The sequence below is a fragment of the Lycium ferocissimum genome, chromosome 5 (genome assembly GCF_029784015.1).
Source record: "Lycium ferocissimum isolate CSIRO_LF1 chromosome 5, AGI_CSIRO_Lferr_CH_V1, whole genome shotgun sequence".
In the NCBI taxonomy this organism is placed as follows: Eukaryota; Viridiplantae; Streptophyta; class Magnoliopsida; order Solanales; family Solanaceae; genus Lycium; species Lycium ferocissimum.
The window spans coordinates 68,527,371-68,546,986 of NC_081346.1; the positions used below are offsets into that span (position 1 = coordinate 68,527,371).

Here is a 19,616-nt window from a genome sequence, read left to right on the forward strand (position 1 = left end):
TTATACCAAACGAGCCCTAAATAGAGAAGATATCTCCAACGTTAACTAGCTCAAGAGTTATTAAATTGTTCACGATGGATTAAATTCATACAAATTTCTTAAATATTCTTATAATATTAGGATGTCATCCTTTTTTTATTTAACTTCCATTTCTCATCAACAGATCTTTGTTTGTATACGCAACACAATCTTTAAAATATTAATCAAAATGTTAGGAAACTATAGCCCACTTGCCCCATGTGGGTTAATTAAGTTATTGCTGGGGTCTCACTTCCTTTCGTCTAAGTGCAATATCTTGACTTTAGCTCTTGCTTTTCTCATTTTTATCAAAAAGTAGTGGTTATTACTGTTTGATATTCTAATTATAGAGATCTTTTAATGCTATCTTTATTTCAAATTATTTGTCATGATTCCTAAAGATAGTTATCTAGAGATATCTGACAAGAAGTGTGGTTCAAAAAACATCTTTCTTGCAACTCATTCGTGCAGGAGATAAGGTGATAAAAAAAGTTCTCTCAACGTCATATCTATGGGTTAAAAGAACGATAACTTTGTCAATCTTTATAACCTCAAAAAAGAAAAATTGAAAAAGTTTCAAGAGGCTTAACATAAGGAACTAATAGAAATTCCTTCTCTAACTTGTCTATGGATTCAATATGTATGCATTATTGGAGTAATTCAACGTAGAGTACGTAAAAGGTTAACTTATTTAATTTTCAGGTTACTTATTAGGCTTGTTTTCAGGTTACTAATTAGGCTTGTTATGAGCAATTAACTATTTGAAATTACCTCTCAAGTAACCTGATAATATAGTGCAAAAAACAAAAGTAAAATTAAGCTATCAATATAAAGAAAATAAATAACAAAAATGGAAACAAACTTGTTTCAACTTAGAGTACGTGTTAGAGGCAAAGCCAAAATTTTAAATTTATGGATTCAGATTTAGTTATGTTAAGTTACTAGGTTCTAAGTTACTCCCTCCATTTCAAAATGAATAATGTTTGGATGCGACGCACCCCTTAAGAAAGTTAATTAAAGTCATTAATTAAAGGATAATTTGTTAATATTACCCTTTTGTGTCTTCCTAAACTTTTCTTAGGTGCCGTTTGGCCATAAATACCAAAAAAAAATCACTTTTTTTTTGGAATTTTGGAGTTGGAGTTGTGTTTGGCCATAGTTTTTGAAATTGTAGTTTTTGGTGAAATGTAGTTGTAACAAAGTGAAAAAAGTGATTTTTTTTTGAAAAACAAGTTTTTTGAGTTTTTGGTATTAGGAATACAACTTCAAGTTGTATTCGGAATTTTCATGGCCAAACACTGATTCCGGAAAAAAATGAAAAAAATTTCCGAAAAAAAGTGAATAATTTTTATGGCCAAACGGCACCTTAATAAAAGATAGTCCATGTTAGGATTTTGGAAGATCCATAAAGAGAAGGGTAATCTTAGAAAAAAATTAGTTAATACATCTTTGAATTTTGAAAAGTTCATTCATTTTGACCATAAAAAAAGTATCAGAAAGTCATTTATATTGAAATGGAGGGAGTAATAATTTGTGCACAATTAATGAATTTCTTAAGACAAATACGACATTAAAATTTTGGACCAGAACTACAAGGTTAGGCGGAACCGTAAAGTATAGTACTAGCTAAGGTAGGAATTAAAGTGTTGGAACTCACTTTCTTGCTTTTGCAAAATGAATATATGATGAGCTACCAGCTTAGGCAAAAAAAAAAAAAAAAATGTGGTCTCAAAAAAACTTGCCTTAGTCACGTCCACATTCCAAAAAAGAGTAAAAACTGGAAAAACTTTCTTTTCTACTAATCTTCCATTATCTTAAAAAGAACTATGATAGAACACAAGGAAGAAGAAGAAACGAATCTCAATATAGTAATTTAGTCAGTACCAACACTAAATTTGGCTTTGGGATTTTGTGCACTCAAAGGGTTTTTACTTTCTTAATGCAATACATAAATAAATTAATTGACGTAAAATGATGGATTGGCTTCTAAATAAACATAAATTAACAAAATCATAACTTTTGTGACTATGTCTCTTAAATTGGTGTTTGATTACTTGAAGAGTAGATAAATATATTATGAATCAAAACAAGAAAAGTAACATTGATGAAATAGAAATTCTCGCACATTCGGCGAAGAAATAAGGTGATCAAGACTTATGTGGGTATAATGATTTGTCATCTAATGATAGTGTTTATAATACCGATTTTTAAGGTACACAATCAAGGCAAAGCCAGAAATTTTTCAAAGAAATTCAAAATTAGCAATTTTATTTACTTCTTTTTGCCGCTTCACTAGAATTTCTCTTATGTCAAGGATTGAATAACTTATATATAACCATAAAGAATCATTTTGCCTTATCCGCCCACTATATCTTTTTAACGAAGGGATTCAATTGAATCCTTCTTTAACCTAGCTTCGACATTAGACACCAAGGGCAGAGTTGGGTGGCACAAGAGGGTCTATCTGAATCACTTTTGCTAAAAAGATCACACTAAAATCTAAATTATTTTTGATGTATCTAATAGATGATGAATCTTCTCAACTTATTTTGTGTATTTACTTTTTTATATTTTGAATTTCATTATTAAATCTCCACTGAAAGGACAGGGTCAGTCGTTCTCAAGAAATATTAATGTGGCTTTGTAGAGGTTTGAATTTTTTTTGCAGTGAACCTGTAAGTTTTCCTCATTGTTAGAGTTGGTAAACTTGTAAAATATCGTTTTGGTTGAGGGGACAAAAAGGTAGCCGTCGCTTTATTACACAATTTATAGTTACTTGTTTGTTTCACGTGGTGCGAATATGCCGCATGAAGTAAAAATGGTAGAAAGGGACTCCATCTAAATGTTTGTTTGTTTGTTTGTTTGTTTGTTTTTTTTTTTTTTTTTTCTGTTTTTTTTTTTTTTGTTTTAAAATATATATATATTTTTTTACTAACTGATAAATTCATCCATAGTCAATCTTTTGGGCCAATCGTGGTTTTTGAAACCTGGGATAATGAATTTGTTCCGCTATCATTCTCCACCTAAATACTGAACTTAATTCACTTGACACTGAGCTCAAACTTGTCACTTAATACACAAGCATCTCAACTAGGGGTGGATCTACACACAAGTGAGGGTGTTCACCCGAACACCCTGGACAAAAAATTACACTATATATATATAAGGTATTTTTGTATTTTTATGTACATATATAGATTTTGAACACCCTGAACACAAGAGTAAGGGTTGGTTCAGTGGTTTTCGAACCCCCTTAATGAAATTTCTAGATCCGCCACTGTTCTCAACCTCAGCAAATTGAGCTAACCCCCGAGACAAAGTGACTACACATATTGCAATGCCAATTGGCATTAGTTAAATAGTTTAGTATCAATTTTTCATCTAAATTATTAAAGAAAATATACCTTTTTATTATTGTTTAGATATTTAACAAAATGAATAAGAGTTTTACTGCACAAACACATGGAAAAATGGTAGTATTCATCAGGACCATTAAAATTTACGAAACAAATAGTAGAGTGAAATCTGTTAGGAGGTATTGGTCGAGGAAGTGGTACACTAGAAAATAAAAAGGAAGAGCGAAAAGGTATTGAGCTATTGGTCGAGAAAGGGCAAATCTTGCTCGTACCAAATATTTATATCAGACCAATATAGCCGTTATTTAATCGTGATTAATTGATAGCTTTTTATTTCACTAAATTATTTAACTATAGTAAGTCAAAATAATTTAAGGTGCGTTCAATATGGTCAATTTTCACATGTTTGATTGGTCAAATATTTTGAAAAACAATTATTTTAGGAAAACGAATTTTTTAAAAATGAAGAAAATGACTATCCTAGTGAAAGTAAAGAAAACAAGTTCCACAAAAGACATTCAACATTGATTGTCTTCTCCATACCTTCCAACACACCCCACCCTCACCACCACCCACCATAACACCCATCCGCACCACCCCACACCCCTCCCATAGTATATGCCTATACTATATACAAATTCTTTTGGAACAATATTTTCTGCTTACATATCAAACATAAGAAAATTAGTTAGAAAATATTTATTATCCAAAAAAATATTTTCAATGAATAACATTTTCCCACTCAATGCGGATAAGTATTTGCCTACCGTCGAGGAAGTGGAATACTAGAAATGACGTATCAGATCATAAAGTACAAAAATATTAGTTGGTGCCATGGCAATAATGGAAGCCCTATCTCTTATGGAAGACACAACAGCCCATATTGGCAACAATTGCAGTCAGACGTTACTTCCACTCTCTCGTTTCGTTTTTCTTCTTTTGTCCTTCTAAGAAAATTGCTTTACATATAATTCAAAGTTACTTCATGTTTTTACAATAATTCAATCTTTATATATGTGGAGATTGGATACTCATCAAAAGAACCCACCTTTTACCTACTACTTTCTTTTAAGTTTGACCACTTTTTCAGCATAATAGTACTCACTATATAGATTTCCAAAGGACTTAATTAGCCAATAGATCACCCCTTCTGGTGCTACAATCCATGTCAATCAAATATAAAGATGACAATAATGTCAAAAACAAATTCAAGTGGTTAATTTGAATGAACATATCACATTCGATGTTAGGAACTCGGATTTTTCAAGTGGGACGTAAGAAAGCACTATGGCGTATATGCATATTTCTTTCATAAAGAAGATTCTTACTAGCACCTAGACAATCTTTTGATCCCTGCTAATCATTCTATACATAAAAATAAAAAATGGAAAAGGTTACCAACACAACATGCAACATCAAAAAGGTTGGCAATTTGGCACGTAAACAGTTAAACCCCTATGCTTTTTGATGCAGAAGATTTTTTTATGCAAAAGATATTGGCAATGTGATTGGTCTAACCATAAAGAAATCAATATAGTCAGATCAATCATGATACGAATTTAAAAAGACTAATGCCCTGTGAACATTTACTGGAACCTTTTGTAACTTTAAGATCATGTACCTCATAATATTCATGTGCCTAACCTAGGCACTTGGAACAAAGGTTTTGCCCACAGCTAGGTATCAGACGTTATAATACTTAAAATCCACAAGAATATTCAATTCAGAAGTGGCAAGTTCGGTGTACTGCCATGGGGGCTAAAGAACAAATCAACAGAGAAGTAAAAGAAAATGTAGGATACCTGACTGCATTGCCAATGGTCTAGGCATAAAACTATGATACCAACTCATCATCGCTCAGTTGGGGAAATTTCTAACACATAGATTCTCATTTAACCGGCGTGCAAAAACTTATGTACTTCTAATTTACATATATCTGTTAACAAAAATTTAGAACCAAAGGAAATATATAATTTACAGCCATGACTATCTGACAGGAAGTATTACCAAGGATCAAGGCAGTAACGGAGTCATCAACTATGAGGACCAATAGCAAAAGGAGAAACACAGTTTCTTTGAGCACGCAACCAACGCACCTTGGTTGTCAATCTGTTGTATATAACCATAGAAGTTCCTGCAAAGGAATTAATATCCATGAATATGAGTATAGACGGGGTACAAGTATTATCTCAAAGAATAAGATACAATTTTGAATATTCAAAATATTAAGATATATGAGAACGTATTAAACCAATATAAGACCATTTGAGCTCATAAAAAGCAGGCAACTAACAGAAAGTATAGCAACAAAATAAAAGGGTGCTTAGTCCCAGTTTACTTTTCCTAGAAGCAAGTGACAAGTAGGTCCAGATGACTAAGCCACTTCATTTAAAAAATGGAAGGCTTTCCGAGTAATTAATTAACAAATTATGTACACAAATGAAAATCCAACAGATTTTGTCCACATCTGCTGATCAGATACTGGGCAGAGAGAACGAAAATTGTGTGAGAGGATTTGTCTATATATACAGAAAAGCAGCAGTTACTTGTGCTGTACTTGTGACCTTACAACAATAGTAGTGCTTTCTCAAAGAGGTTGAGCTTTGTTGCAAGTAAACAATGGAGGCAATACTTGAACTATACAACAGAGCAAAACCCTTTCTTGCTGTAATTTTTCTCCAATTTGGGCTAGCGGGCATGGATATCCTCACCAAAATGGCCTTGAATGAAGGAATGAGCAACTATGTATTTGTTGTGTACCGCCACGCAGTTGCCACTCTGGTTATTGCTCCCTTTGCAATAATTCTAGATAAGTATGTCTCTCCCTCCCTCCCTATGTTCAGTTAACGTGTTTGCAATTTCAGTTCTAGTCTACTGCCCAGTAGAAGAAAGACAAATAAGAAAAGCCTTTCTTAATATCCCCCCTAGATGACAAGCTGAATATCTCTTAACAGGAAAGTAAGACCAAAGATGACTCGCTCAATATTTGCTAAGTTGGTACTTCTTAGCATACTGGAGTAAGTCTTAAAACACTCAATTTCGTTTTTTCTCCAAGCAATCAGTATCTAACATAAACATGACTCTCTTGACCAACAGGCCAGTCATAGACCAGAATCTCTACTCTATTGGCCTGAAATACACAACAGCCACTTTTGGAGCTGCAATGTCCAATGTTCTTCCTGCCATTACTTTTATAATGGCCTGGATATTCAGGTAAATTATATGCTTTGTCTCATTCTACATATATAATTGCACACATGATCACCAGCAACAACAACAACATACCCAGTACAGTGATCATCAGCAAACATGAATTAACAAGAAAACCCCAACATGGATTTAAAATTCCCAAATTATGATGTTAATTCTTTTTGCTCATATTTTGTTTATTCTAGGCTTGAGAAGATGAAGCTTACAAGCATCCGCAGCCAAGCAAAAATAATTGGCACTCTTGCCACAGTTGCAGGAGCTATGATCATGACACTGGTACGAGGGCCAATACTTGAACTATTTTGGACAAAAGGAATTGCCAGTCATGAATCTCAAAGTGGTGGGTTAGATCTAAGCCATGCTATCAAAGGTTCCATCATGATAACAATTGGGTGCTTCAGTTGGGCTGCATTCATGATTTTGCAGGTAAAGATAGAACTTAGTAATTAGAAAGTAAGCAGTATATCTGATTCTAGTACTCTATGCGCAGGCAATCACATTACGGACTTATCCCGCTGAGCTCTCGCTCACTGCTTGGATATGCTTGTTGGGAACAGCTGAGGGAGCCATAGTAGCAATGGTAATGGAGAGAGGAAAAACTGCAGTGTGGGCCATAAACTGGGACTCTAAGTTTCTTGCAGCTGTATACAGTGTAAGTTAAGCTTGTACACAAAACCCGATGCGGTTAAATCTTCTTAGAATACAAGCATACAAAAAAATTAGAAGTATCCGTTCTTTAGATGTTTATCCGACGAATGCACCAAATTTCCCAGTTCTGTACAACTATATGTGATCGAACATCTTATCTGGAAGCTGCTGATGCTTCGTCAAATTTTAGACATTAATTTAAAGATCAATCCCTAACCATTGTAGCGAGCAACTTATCTCTGTAACATGAGAGAAGTGAGAAAAAAATAATCTAGAAGCATAGTTTTTCCCGATCTCATAAAGTTAAGCCTATTAAAAGCTGCTCACTTTCCATGTCACAATCCAGGGAATATTCTGTTCAGGACTTGCGTATTACATCCAAGGAATCATAATGAAAGACAGAGGCCCTGTTTTCGTCACAGCTTTCAATCCATTAAGCATGGTTATTGTAGCTATAATGAGTACCATCATTCTACGTGAACAACTGAACCTGGGAAGGTAATTCTTATAACCCCTAAAGCTCTTATAAGTTACGACCAACACTAAACTAATGTGATGCTTTTTGCAGGGTACTTGGTGCTGTTGTGATTGTTGTCGGTCTTTACATTGTCCTGTGGGGTAAAAGCAAGGATCACAAATCTCCATCACTCGATGAACAAACAATACCAACACAGGAAATGACGCATGAAACCAAAATTGACAGGGAAAATCTAAGTCAGACAGTTATCCACATCAATCCATCGACAGGAACAACTGCTACCAAAGATGAGAGCACGTAATGATTTTCTATTCGAGGCTTTATCTTCCAAATTCCAAAAGGAGGTCCGGCTATAGAGCAGCCTCTTCATCTAAGAAATGAGCTCCTCTTCAGCTGCATCTTGAATTAGTAATTATTAGTTAAAGATGGTTTATGTATAAAGAGGAGTTTCTTTCTGGTCTAAGGAAATAGAAAAAGAATCTCAAGTTGTCAACCAAATTTCACACAGCATGTGCCCAAAATTTAGGCCAGTTAAACCACCACTTTTGGAAACTCCTTTCTGAACTATAGAATGACTAAACTATGTTAAGCCAATAGGCTTTTTCTTTTGGTCTGTTGAATAGATATTAAAAGGGCAGCTCGGTGCACTAAGCTCCCGCTATGCGCGGGGTCCGGGGAAGGGCCGGACCACAAGGGTCTATTGTACGCAGCCTTACCTTGCATTTTACGCAAGAGGCTGTTTCCACGGCTCGAACCCGTGGCCTCCTGGTCACATGGCAGCAACTTTACCAGTTACACCAAGGCTCCCCTTCTAACCATGTATAAATTATAATCATGCCCAGACATGTAGATAAGTTGGTTCTTGAACTTCAGATCTAGAATAACGAAGTTCTATCTGAAAAAAATTCCTGTGATAAAGATCAGTGCCCAAAAAGTTTGGATCAGTCAGTCTTAGCAGTTATTCCGTTGTATGGCTCAGACCAATATGAATCAATTGACATCACGCGACATTACAAATACTACTCGATCGCCGATCATTTACCTATCAATGATGACCATAGATGTCTTCCCCAAAAGAGAAAAATAATGGAACTAAAAAAAGGGACCTAAAGGCCTTTAGACGGACACACTAGTGTATCAAAATTAGAAGCATATAATCAATAGCACCATAGCTTGATTACTATAGTATGAGAAACTTTGTGGTCTCCTTCCATATTCTTCCTTGTGGAAAAAGAAGGTAAAATCATTCTTGTCCTTGGTCCATTCTATGTTAACCATCTGTGCAAGGACTTGTTACAGATTTCCTTTGATAAGCAGGCCTTTTCACAAAGTGGGGGGGAGGGGGTGTGATGAAGTTGAATGTGGGACAACTCAAATTACTGCACGTCTGCAACAGAGATGTCAAGATAATAGAGTCTGAAACTAGCTCAAGTTAGGCTCCTCGCTGATTTTTGACCAGTTTTCGACCTTCCTCAGGTTACTAGAGAACCATGAACCTAAAACTAACATCAATGTGAATGTGGGCAACTAAAATTACTGCAACAGAGATGTTAAGATAATAGAGTCTGAAACTTGCTCAATTTAGGCTCCTCACCAATTTTTGACAAGTTCTCAACCTTCCTCATGTTACTAGAGAGCCATGGAACCTAAGACAAATATCTCGCATGTTTAACGAGACAAAGCTATTTCATCCCTTCCGGACATCACAGTTGGTTACGGGAACGAACACATATATCATCAAATTATGTGTCAGACTGCTGAGCAAGTTGAAATGAGGAATTTTTTTTTTCTTTTTTGAAGAGGTAACAACTTTGTATTATAGACCAGTACTTAGGTAGTACTGAAAACCCCTTTGAAATGAGGAATTATTCAAAAATCAAAACCATATCAAGCATACTATTGGCATTCTTGAAATAAAACATTGCAATTTGAGGATTGAAGCTTACACCACAAAGCACCCAAGCCACCAAATTTCAAGTACTAACAACTAAGCTTAGTTTCACTTTTATCAATAAAAAAATATTGAGTTGTCTATTATTCATCAATATATGTGACAAACTTCAACATGTTTGGACGTCTCAAAAAACTGACTCATTTGTAACAAGAACTGATAACACGCATGATATTCACCAAATTAAAGATTCAAATGAGTGAACTAATGTACTCTAAATTTTAATGCCATATTTTTCCTATAAAACAAAATTTTCGACCTTCAAGAAAAAAATGCTTCAATCCAAACTAGTTGGGTTCAACTATATAATCCTCAATACTCATTTCGCTTCATTTGAAAAACTTTTGAACTTCTATTTTAACATTTTTCTTAGTTCCTTCCAATATCATATACACATCAAACACGCATATTTAAATTCCATGCCAAATAAATGGGAGGAGGGAGTGCCATTTTTATATGAAGTGAAAAGGTGTTTGAACTTTTTACTTCAATGTGTATATGCACTTGCCTAAATCCTTATGTTCCACATTTATACTATTAGCCTAATCTCATCACCAGCTATCCATTTTTTTTGATAAAGTGAATCATCAGGTTTCCTTTTTAATTTGTCCTAGCTTAATTGATTATTTCTCGTATGTTCAAAAGTTTTACCATCTCTAAGAGTACTTGATTTATGGTGTCTTAGCCTAAGCATGACATCTATTTAGCGGGGCATACAGTTTAAACAATTGAATACTTTTTTCATAAGGACAGTTTTACTCCCTCCGTTCAAATAAAGCTTATGTGACAGTATTTCCTAGTTAATCCATATCCGTTTGAAAAAGAATGACACATTTTTATATTTAGAAACATCTAGCAATAAACTTCTCATTTTACCCTTAATGAGAAGCTTTCATAGCAAAAGTGCTATGTCATGTTTAAGACCACAAGTTTGAAACGTCTCCAATTTTAACTTAAATTACATGCTGAGTCAAACTATGTCGTATAAATTGAAACGGTGGGAGTACCAATTATTTTAAACATGTCTCTAGCTAACCCCGGTAAGAGCACATTCAAATGTTATTTTTTTCGTTTGCTTCTCCCTCTCTGTATAGCATTTTTGAAAGACAAGTATAATTTTCTAATTTTCCTTGCCTTTCAAATATGGTTAGGGTGAAGGGAAAATAAATGTTAATGCATACGGAGAAACATGAAGACAAAACATAGGCAGAGAACACAGTTCATTGAATAATGTCAAACTTGTCTATTTTTTCAATTAAGAAACTAAAATCATAAGCATCGTATACATTATCAATGTTTTTAATCATTTTCACTGAACCATTGTCGACTTTGTAGTTTGAAATTTGCATTTTAAGGGGCACCTTAACAGATGATATAGAGCCCGTTTGGCTTAGCTTATAAGTTGTTGAAAATAGCTTATAAGTTGTTTTCAGCTTTTTTGAGTGTTTGGCTGGCCAGCTTATAAGCCATTTTGTGCTTAAAATAAGCCCAAAAAAGAAGTTGGCCCGTTTGCTTAGCTTAAAAAAAGCAGCTTATTATAAGCCAAAAAAAATAAGTTGCGTAATAAGTTGTGCTACCCCAACTAATTTTTTTTTGGCTTATAAGCTGTTTCAGCTTATAAGCTGCTTTTTTTAAGCCCATCCAAACAGGCTCATAATCTCTTCTCAACATATTGTATATCTCTAACGACATAACCAATTTAAATTAGGTCAAAATCTTACTGCCAGAATGTCTCCATTGCAGTCACTGACTTGGAACCACTCCCAACTTTGCCCACAAAATTTATAGCTTCCATAGACAAGACAAATTAATTTGATTCAACTAATAAATCTGGTGAAAATTCACTTTGAGATCTTTAAATTAGCAATGCATGGATGAGCCTGTTCTTGCTTCAATACACAGGTTTGAGGAGAGTTATAATTATGAAATAACAGGTTGTGCAGGATTAGTATCATGAATTCTTGCTGTTAGTTTATGCCAACGGACTCCCAAAAATACCGTTCTGGATCAACCATGATTTATAGGGCAGCACAGTATTAAAGAATACACACTTATATGGTACCGCAGATGCAGGCGCGTTTTGCATCATACCTTGCATATGGATTCCTCTTTATGACAGTCGTCTGACCTCATCCTTCCCGTATATACGCTGAAGTTCACGTGTCGCAGCTAGAAAAGATTCTGAAGACAGAAGAAAAGATGCCAACATGAGGAGAAAAAAAAAATACACATTCTAGAATATTAACAGCTCAGTTAATTAAGACACCTTTCCAGATGCGAAATGATTTTTGGTTAATGGATGATCCAGTAATTGTCTGAATAACTTCAAATAATAGATCCTGAGGTGTGTTCCTGAGCTCCTGAACAATCCCATAGATTGTCTTCCCATTCTCAAAGTATATATGATTATTAGGGTGTTTTGTCTTACAAGCAGCATGGCGCTCAAACTCATAAGCATTAATTGCCTACACGTAGAAGTTACACCACATGTGATCAGTAAATTGTACAACAAGCTTGTCCTGCAATAACGAAAATTGACATCAAATGTACCTTGGAAAAATTACATGACTGACAGCCACAGAGGTAACCAGAGCCTTTTATAATACCACGAAGCTCCTTCTACCATGCAAAGGAAGAATAGTGTCATCTAATGAACATCACAGTTGCAAAGATGAAACCCATAAAATGTAAAGTATACCTCTCTGGACCAAGCTATATACTTGACAGGTACTCCATCTAACATGCCAGTTGAGAGCAAGCTTCTCACATTTGAAGGGAAACTGTTCGAAGGAGGCTTTTTAGTTGCTTTCTGTTCCTCCTTTTTAGAAATAACTTCCTTACTGCCAGCCATTTGAGCAGCACTTGTAATTGTATCGGCATTTGACTCGACCAGCCGCTTTCCGGTCACAATATCCGATTGTTGGCCCGAAGACTGACTCATTAATAACTCATAACTGCAAATCAGCCTTCCAGAAGAATTTATATCATCATCGTCATTGAATCCACCAAAAGATATGATATTGCTTTCTCCCCTGCCAAAAGATTGGCTCATTGACAAATTATTGTTTTCAACTTTGCTATAGGTCTGACTCACTGATAGTGTATTGTCATTGACTTTGCTGTAGCAGTGGCTCATAGGTGGATTGTTGTCACCGATCTTATTAAGAGTTTGGCCAATTGATGTAATAGTGCTATCATCATTACTGAATTGCTGACCAATTGCTATGGCAGTATTGTTGTCATTGAATGAGTGACTCACTGATATAGTGCTATCATCCTCTCTACTAAAACTTTGATTCAGCATAGTAATATTGTTTTCATCTTTACAAAAAGGGTGACTCATTGACAGTGAGTTGCTCTCCTTGAAGCTATGACCCGCTGATATTTCATTGCTATCCACTTTGTTAAAAGGTTGACCCATAGATATGAAGTTGTTATCCTCCCTATTAAATGTGTCACCTAATGACATCAAATTATCATCACCTCCATTGAAAGAGAGTCCCATAGCTATGCAATTTTCCTCAGCCTTACTAAAAGCATGATCTGTTGGCATCGCATTGCTTGACATTGCATTGCTGATCCCTCTGGTATAGGTATCACCCATTGACACAGGCATGAAATTCTCAGCCTCCTTCACCTGGCTGACTTTGACCTTTCTGATACCACTAAAGTTAAGACCTGATCTAGGATCCTCCAGTGTATGGGATATGGATAAACCAAATGAGGAATCACTTCCAAATGAATCTTCCATCACCTTTCTAGCCATATTCATGTTGCCTATGCCAACGGATGGAACACTGCTGTCATCAAAGCTGAGCGATCTTGCACTTTCATTGTCAAAGTGCCTTTCTGCATATTGGCCTGGAACTGAGTGGAAACCAGGAGTGTTCATCCAGGGAGCAATATTTGAACTTAAAAGTCCAGAGAACGAACTATGATTAGGTACTTCGATGGCTTGTTTCTTGTTCGGAAACAATTCAGGCTCGACACCATCCATGAACCATTGATGGGAACGTTTGGGCTCAAGCGTGGAAGAGTTATCATAAGCCATTTCATATGGACTCACTTAGCCACTCAGATCTTGCAGATCTGCAAAGAGTAAAACAAAAAGAGTGAATTTGAGATTTTTATGAGGAAAGGAGTCTTATTAAGACTCTAAGCTAGTTACTATAGGGGAAATGCAAGGTTAAACAACTGTGAATGACACTCCTTCAACATTACTTTTCTTATTCAACTTCTATCTGAGATTAAGGTGGGTGTGGCTCCCGTGGAGGATAAGTTGCGTGAACGGAGGTTGCGTTGGTTCGGACATGTGCAGAGGAGATGCGCAGAGGCTCCAGCGACGAGGTGTGAGAGGTTGGCCTTGGTGGGCCTGAGCAGAGGGAGAGGTAGGCCTAAGAAGTCTTGGGGGGCGGTGATACTTCATCTTACCGAGGACATGACCCTTGATAGGAGGGTGTGGAGGTCGAGTATCAGGGTAGACCGCTTGGATCTCTATACCGTACCAGGAGTAGTAGTAGTCTTGTACATCTGTTTAATCTTAGTTCTCTAGAGCTACCTGTTTGTTTCTTTCAGTTTGTTTATCTTATTATCTGGTTGGTGTTACTGCCTTATATTACTACTACCTTTCATTATTGTTGCCTTTGACTACTGCTACCTTTCATCTTTCCTTGAGCCGAGGGTCTATTGGAAACAACCTCTCTACCTTTCAAGATAGGGGTAAGGTCTGTGTACACTCTATCCTCCCCAGACCCCACCTAGTGGGATTACACTGCGTATGTTGTTGTAACAGAGAAAAGTTTAAGGAACCCATAACTTAATTCAGAAATGTGTTGAATCACCAATAAATCTTAAAAAGCAGTCTCAATACTATTAGCTTATCAAGTACCTACCTCTCTAAACTTGAGACGAGGCCGAGTTGTAAACCATAATACTAGCTTATTGATCTACTTAATATCTGTTTGAGACAAGTTGTAAACTGTAATACTAGCTTATCAAGTATCTACTCTTCAGGTTTGATTTTCCGAATCAATCTCTTTCACTCTAAAGTGTTACTCTGTTCATCAGCTGCAGGAGATTAGAATTCCAAGAATTTGGTATTAGCTCTGAAGGTCTTAACATAGTGCTTAAAATTCAAGTCCTCCCCCACCCACCCACCCCAAAAGATCTTGGTTCTAGTCCCATATAAGCATTACCATGACCAACCTAAGCTTGTTAAAGAGAAAAGAACTGCAAACACTTTTTTTATTAAGAAATTATGAACATTATGATTCGACAAAAGGAGTTCCAAGTTTACAGATGATCTAATCTGATGATACTTCCTGAGATCAATCTGATTAGAATATTCGTAGTCAATCAAGTATGTGGAGAAGGGGATAATGACCTAAGTTGCTCCACATAGACTAGACCAACCCAATGTTGTCTTTTGTGCTGTTGCATGACATTCATTTGACCTAAATTGGCATCAAATTCCGAATATGAATGGCAGTTAATTCAGAAGGGAGGATGAAAGACGAAATGCATCCGATAAAAGTTTGTGTTTTAGCTTCACATTACAAACAGCAATGTAGTCATTGGTAGAGATATCAATAGAAACAAGCAAATATAGTATCAGTATCTCTAAAATGCACAAGCATGTTGTTGAACCAGGTGTCTTTATTTTGATGGAGATTCGGACATACAATCTTTAAGTTTTTTGAAAACATATTTAGAAACTAAAGAAAAGGTACTATAACTCACAATAATTAACAAGTGAAAATATTTAAAGGGCATACGAAAAAATCGTGGTTAAAGACTTTCTTGTTTGACTCTCGAAATCCGAATTGTATCACATAAATTGGGAAGAGTACTAAGTAAGCAACTTTCACATATTCAAAACACTCATTGCAACTGCACTGCAAAAACGTCAAAGCACCAGATATTACACTCATTCACTTAGAGCTAAGATTCATTAAGCTTTTCAATATCCTTCATAGTCAAGCTAAAATTAAACCCTAAGTTGCAACCAATGCTCCTACAATTCTGCATCAGTCCTAGAAACACCAAATAATGTGAACATTTCAATTCAAAGCATATCAGTTCAATGAGTTTGTTTACATAAATGAAACATTGATGATCCAACAGAAATAGTATAAAACCCTAAACCTAACACTCAACATGCAGTGGCGATAGATACATATATATAAGCATAATGGCGAGTATTACAATAAGGGTAAAAAAAAATCCTTCTAATAAAAAAAACAATAAGGATAAAATAGGTATAAGATGGTATTGGTTTTCCAAACTGGACAAGTAAAAGTGGAAACCTATTTTTAGCATAGAGGACGAGTAAAAATGTACGGAGGGAATACCAAATAAGCAACTTTCACATAGTCAAACCACTCATTACAACTGCTAAGATTCATTAAGCTTTTCCAATGTCCTTTACAGTCAAGCTAAAATTAAACTTTAATTTGCAACCAATGCTCATGCAATTCTGCATCAATTTCTCAGAAACCACAAAAAAATGTGAACATTTTCGATTCAACGCACGTCAGTTTGACTCAACGCACATAAATGAAACATTGATGATCCAACAGAAATTGTCTAAAACCTAACCCTAACACTCCGACGAAGATACACATATAACCATAATAGCAACAAAAACGTTGTGCATTGATTCTCCTATATCACATAAATTCATAACACATGCTCCTGCCCAAGGATGACACGCACAAATCGAGAAATGGTCCAGAAAAAATAAAGCATGATAAAACTATTGTATGCACTTTTACTCTCTGCACTAAATAAGCAGTTTCACATAGTCAAACCACTCATTGGAACTAAAATTAAACTTTTAAATTCACAAAACATGATAAAACTATTTTATGCATACTTTTAACTGCAAAAATGTTAAAAGCACCAGATGTTACACTCATTCACTTACAGTCAAGCTAAAATTAAACTTCAATTTGCAACCAATGCTTATACAATTGTCAACATTTTCAATTCAACGCACTTCAGTGACGATCGTATCAATGAGACATTTGCATAAATAGTACTATAAAACCTAACCCTAACACTCCAACGTGCATTGGCGATGATATTAAATATAAGCATAATGGTGATTATTACATAAATAAGTACCGATCGAAGTATTTCCAGTGATCGCAAAATTAGAAATTGTATTTCACCGGCGAGTGTACGGAAAGCGAGATCTATAGAGGTGAAGAGTAGTAGAAATATCTGGCATTGGGGGGCGGGGTCATTTGCACTTTTAACCAAATTTTGTGCTGGTCTTTAATTTTTGGCAAATAAAATTTTCACGGAACATGAATTTATATTTTCGCATCATAATATTTCACAAGTTATAGGATGTTCGTACAAATGCCCCTATTCCAAGGTGATCTTTAATCCTCCCCCCTCCCCCTCGAAATAAATTAAATTTCGGGAGCATAGCTAGCGTTTAAGTTCGGCATATGTATTATAACGTCCCACAAGTTATGCGAGATAAGGTAAAACTTTCAATATTTAACATAATCTGAAAAAAGCCTAAGTTTAGATTTTACTCGGCATAGTTAGCGTGTAGCTTCGGCATATATGTCATCACATCGACATAAGTAATACCAGAAAAGGTAAAACTTTTAACACTCAACATAATTTGAAAAATATTACACAATAGGCGCATATCATGCAAAATTTATACCGAGCGAGACAAAAGTTCAATTTCCAAAGATGAAAATATTACAGAACTTATGTTGAGAAGCATATCTGGGTAGTTTCATTAAATAAGCATCAGAGACAAAAATTAAAGGCCACAGATATGAGGGCCAAAAAGTAAAGACCGGTGCGTTTGAAGGGACCGCAAAAATTTGTAAGTTATGCTATGCATCCTTAAAGAACGGATGTCTCGCTAGGCGTGAGTTCGATTTTGAAGAGCAAACCTTAAAAACCAGCTCATTTGAAGGTCAAAAATTAAAGACTAGCCCATTTGAAGGACAAACCGTGCAATTTCTTCATGGTGGGATGCACGATTGAGGATGACTGTCGAGAGATCTGGACCGTATACGTCGACCTTGTCAGAATTAACGGTTAAGATTTGATAGGTCGAAAAGAACGGAGTGCTGTATTGAAGAGATGAGCAACAAGGAAGAATTGCCTACTTGGAGGCTTACGTGGCATTCTAAAGGGTGGGCCTGATAATGGACCCACATTATAATTTTAACTTTTAAAAGAAGTTTTGAGTTTTTCGCCAAAATTAGTTGAGGTTAATCATTTTCCCTTAAAATTAAAGGAAATATTCAGAATCATGGTCTTCGTATTCAATAAGTATTATTTTCCTTCAATTATGATTTAGAAGGTGTTTGAATTGACTTTTTAAAATTAACTTATAAGCTAAAAATTATAAGTTGAGAATACCCAACTTTTGATTTTTGGCTTATTTTTATACTTTTTTAGCCTAAAAATAAGTGCTTAAAAATATTTTTTATATTTTCCCAACACCACAAAAAGTAAAAAAGAACTTAAAGCCAATAAACACTTAAAATAAGCCAATCCAAACACCCTCTTATTATCGTTACTATAAACCTGTTTCTATGAAAAAATTCAAAGAATTACCTGAGGCCTGAGAGGTTCGTTTTCGTACTTCTTCGTAAGAAAAGAGTTATTATCTTCTTTATAGAAAAAGAGTTTGTTATTATTTGGATATTCATTCTGAATAATTATTTATTTTTTCTAAATTGTTGTAAGTTAAGAGTGATTAATGGAAAAAGCTCAGTCGGCCTCATCTTGCTTTGGGTCTGGATCCTATGCAAGTGGTCGGCCCATTCGAAAGTTTCAGTCCCAAAATTAGCGCTTTAAAATAGAAAATTCAAACTTTTTCACAAATCATTATCATTCTTAAGTGGCTGTCTTAAGTAGAGTTTTTGACCACGACCATCCTTAATGTTTCATCATGACTTTACCTACATTCAGAGTATTTTGCAAAGCAATTTTTTTGTTACATTGATACAGTAGTGCGATTTTTATGCAACAAAGTAAATTATGTGACTTTAGATAAGAACGAGTCAATTTAGTTACCGTTTTTAAAATTCACCCCGCTTAATTCATGTCCAAACGCCTATTAAGTACATTATGCATACATCTTTCACTTAATCATAAAGTAAATATGATGGACATGTAAGTATCAGTTTATTCTCCTAAATTTTGGCTTGTTCGGGCAACTCAAGTTTTCAGTATTAAACATCAAATCAATTTAGAAAATTTCTACAAGGAAATTTATATAAACAAACTCGAATTTATCACGTTTGTTTCCGCTACTCATGTTTTACTCATTATGGTCGGTCAAAGGATTGGTCCAAAACCACTTGAACTCATTCAATTACTTTGTTAGGACAAAATTAAAAAAGACTGTCCTGGCACATTCAGGGACCTCACTATGTATTTTAGGTGAATTTTTAGCAGAAGGTTGTGTGGAGTATGGTTATAATTCATTTTAGATGATATAATGTATTTTTACTCTTTATAATTATTCATTGGTTCTTGCTATTTATATGTTGTCAATATACATGTATGTTTAATTCAAGAGAAGCTAGCAAAGAACCAGATTATGATTGATATCGACAAAAGAAGCTGGTGAGTGGCATTTTTGCTTGCTTTTGTTTTTGATTCGGGTGATGGCTTAAATTCATCTTTTCCAAATGGTCTGAAAGGACTGTAATAGTGCTCGTATCACCATTTTTTTTTTTTTGTTTGTTTTGGGAACTTCTATGGTAATTTTTACCTTATTAAAAAAAGAAAATAAAAAAGTTGCATTCTCTTGCTTGGAGGATCTCCAATACCATTTCATCAACGTTATTATTATTGTTTGTATTCTCAATACATTATCTTGTATTTTGTTGTAAAAAAATTACTTATCAATATGAATTCTTGAGTAGTCTAATTCAAAGTTCTAACTAATTTATGTTGAGGCAGTTTT

At 35.0% G+C, this 19,616-nt stretch overlaps 2 protein-coding genes across 7 annotated transcripts; one reads left to right on the forward strand and one right to left on the reverse strand.

Annotated features, from left to right (window-relative positions):
- Nucleotides 1-5,150: 5,150 nt before the first annotated feature.
- LOC132057185 (uncharacterized) lies at nt 5,151-16,923 on the reverse strand. 6 transcript variants are annotated; one of them, XR_009415088.1, is made up of 7 exons: nt 16,775-16,913; nt 12,360-13,750; nt 12,212-12,280; nt 11,928-12,126; nt 11,753-11,842; nt 6,791-6,990; nt 5,151-5,508 (listed from the first exon to the last, which is right to left on the reverse strand). XR_009415088.1 is itself a non-coding variant. In XM_059449657.1 (7 exons), the coding sequence occupies exons 3-6, from the start codon at nt 13,710-13,712 to the stop codon at nt 11,772-11,774; spliced, it is 1,692 nt and encodes a 563-aa protein (XP_059305640.1). In that variant the 5' UTR covers nt 13,713-13,750; nt 15,045-15,114; nt 16,775-16,914; the 3' UTR covers nt 5,151-5,508; nt 11,753-11,771. The 6 variants fall into 6 exon arrangements, 5 of the variants coding, with proteins under 5 accessions (XP_059305640.1, XP_059305638.1, XP_059305641.1 ...); XM_059449657.1 differs by lacking the exon at nt 6,791-6,990 and adding an exon at nt 15,045-15,114 and having other exon boundaries at nt 16,775-16,914; XM_059449655.1 differs by lacking the exon at nt 6,791-6,990 and having other exon boundaries at nt 16,787-16,923.
- LOC132057186 (WAT1-related protein At2g37460) lies at nt 5,944-8,304 on the forward strand. The gene is made up of 7 exons (XM_059449659.1): nt 5,944-6,187; nt 6,329-6,391; nt 6,471-6,587; nt 6,770-7,010; nt 7,075-7,236; nt 7,579-7,730; nt 7,801-8,304. Exons 1-7 carry the CDS (start codon nt 5,994-5,996, stop codon nt 8,009-8,011), a joined length of 1,140 nt encoding a protein of 379 aa, XP_059305642.1. The 5' UTR covers nt 5,944-5,993; the 3' UTR covers nt 8,012-8,304.
- Nucleotides 16,924-19,616: the final 2,693 nt, after the last annotated feature.

Coding starts and splice junctions, on each gene's coding strand:
- LOC132057186 (XM_059449659.1), top strand. CDS start 5,994: ATGGAGGCAATACTTGAACTATACAACAGAGCAAAACCCTTTCTTGCT. Junction 6,188..6,328: donor TTTGCAATAATTCTAGATAA/GTATGTCTCTCC, acceptor ATCTCTTAACAG/GAAAGTAAGACCAAAGATGA. Junction 6,392..6,470: donor GTACTTCTTAGCATACTGGA/GTAAGTCTTAAA, acceptor CTTGACCAACAG/GCCAGTCATAGACCAGAATC.
- LOC132057185 (XM_059449655.1), bottom strand. CDS start 13,712: ATGGCTTATGATAACTCTTCCACGCTTGAGCCCAAACGTTCCCATCAA. Junction 12,127..12,211: donor AGTCATGTAATTTTTCCAAG/GTACATTTGATG, acceptor TTCTACGTGTAG/GCAATTAATGCTTATGAGTT. Junction 11,843..11,927: donor ATCATTTCGCATCTGGAAAG/GTGTCTTAATTA, acceptor TTCTGTCTTCAG/AATCTTTTCTAGCTGCGACA.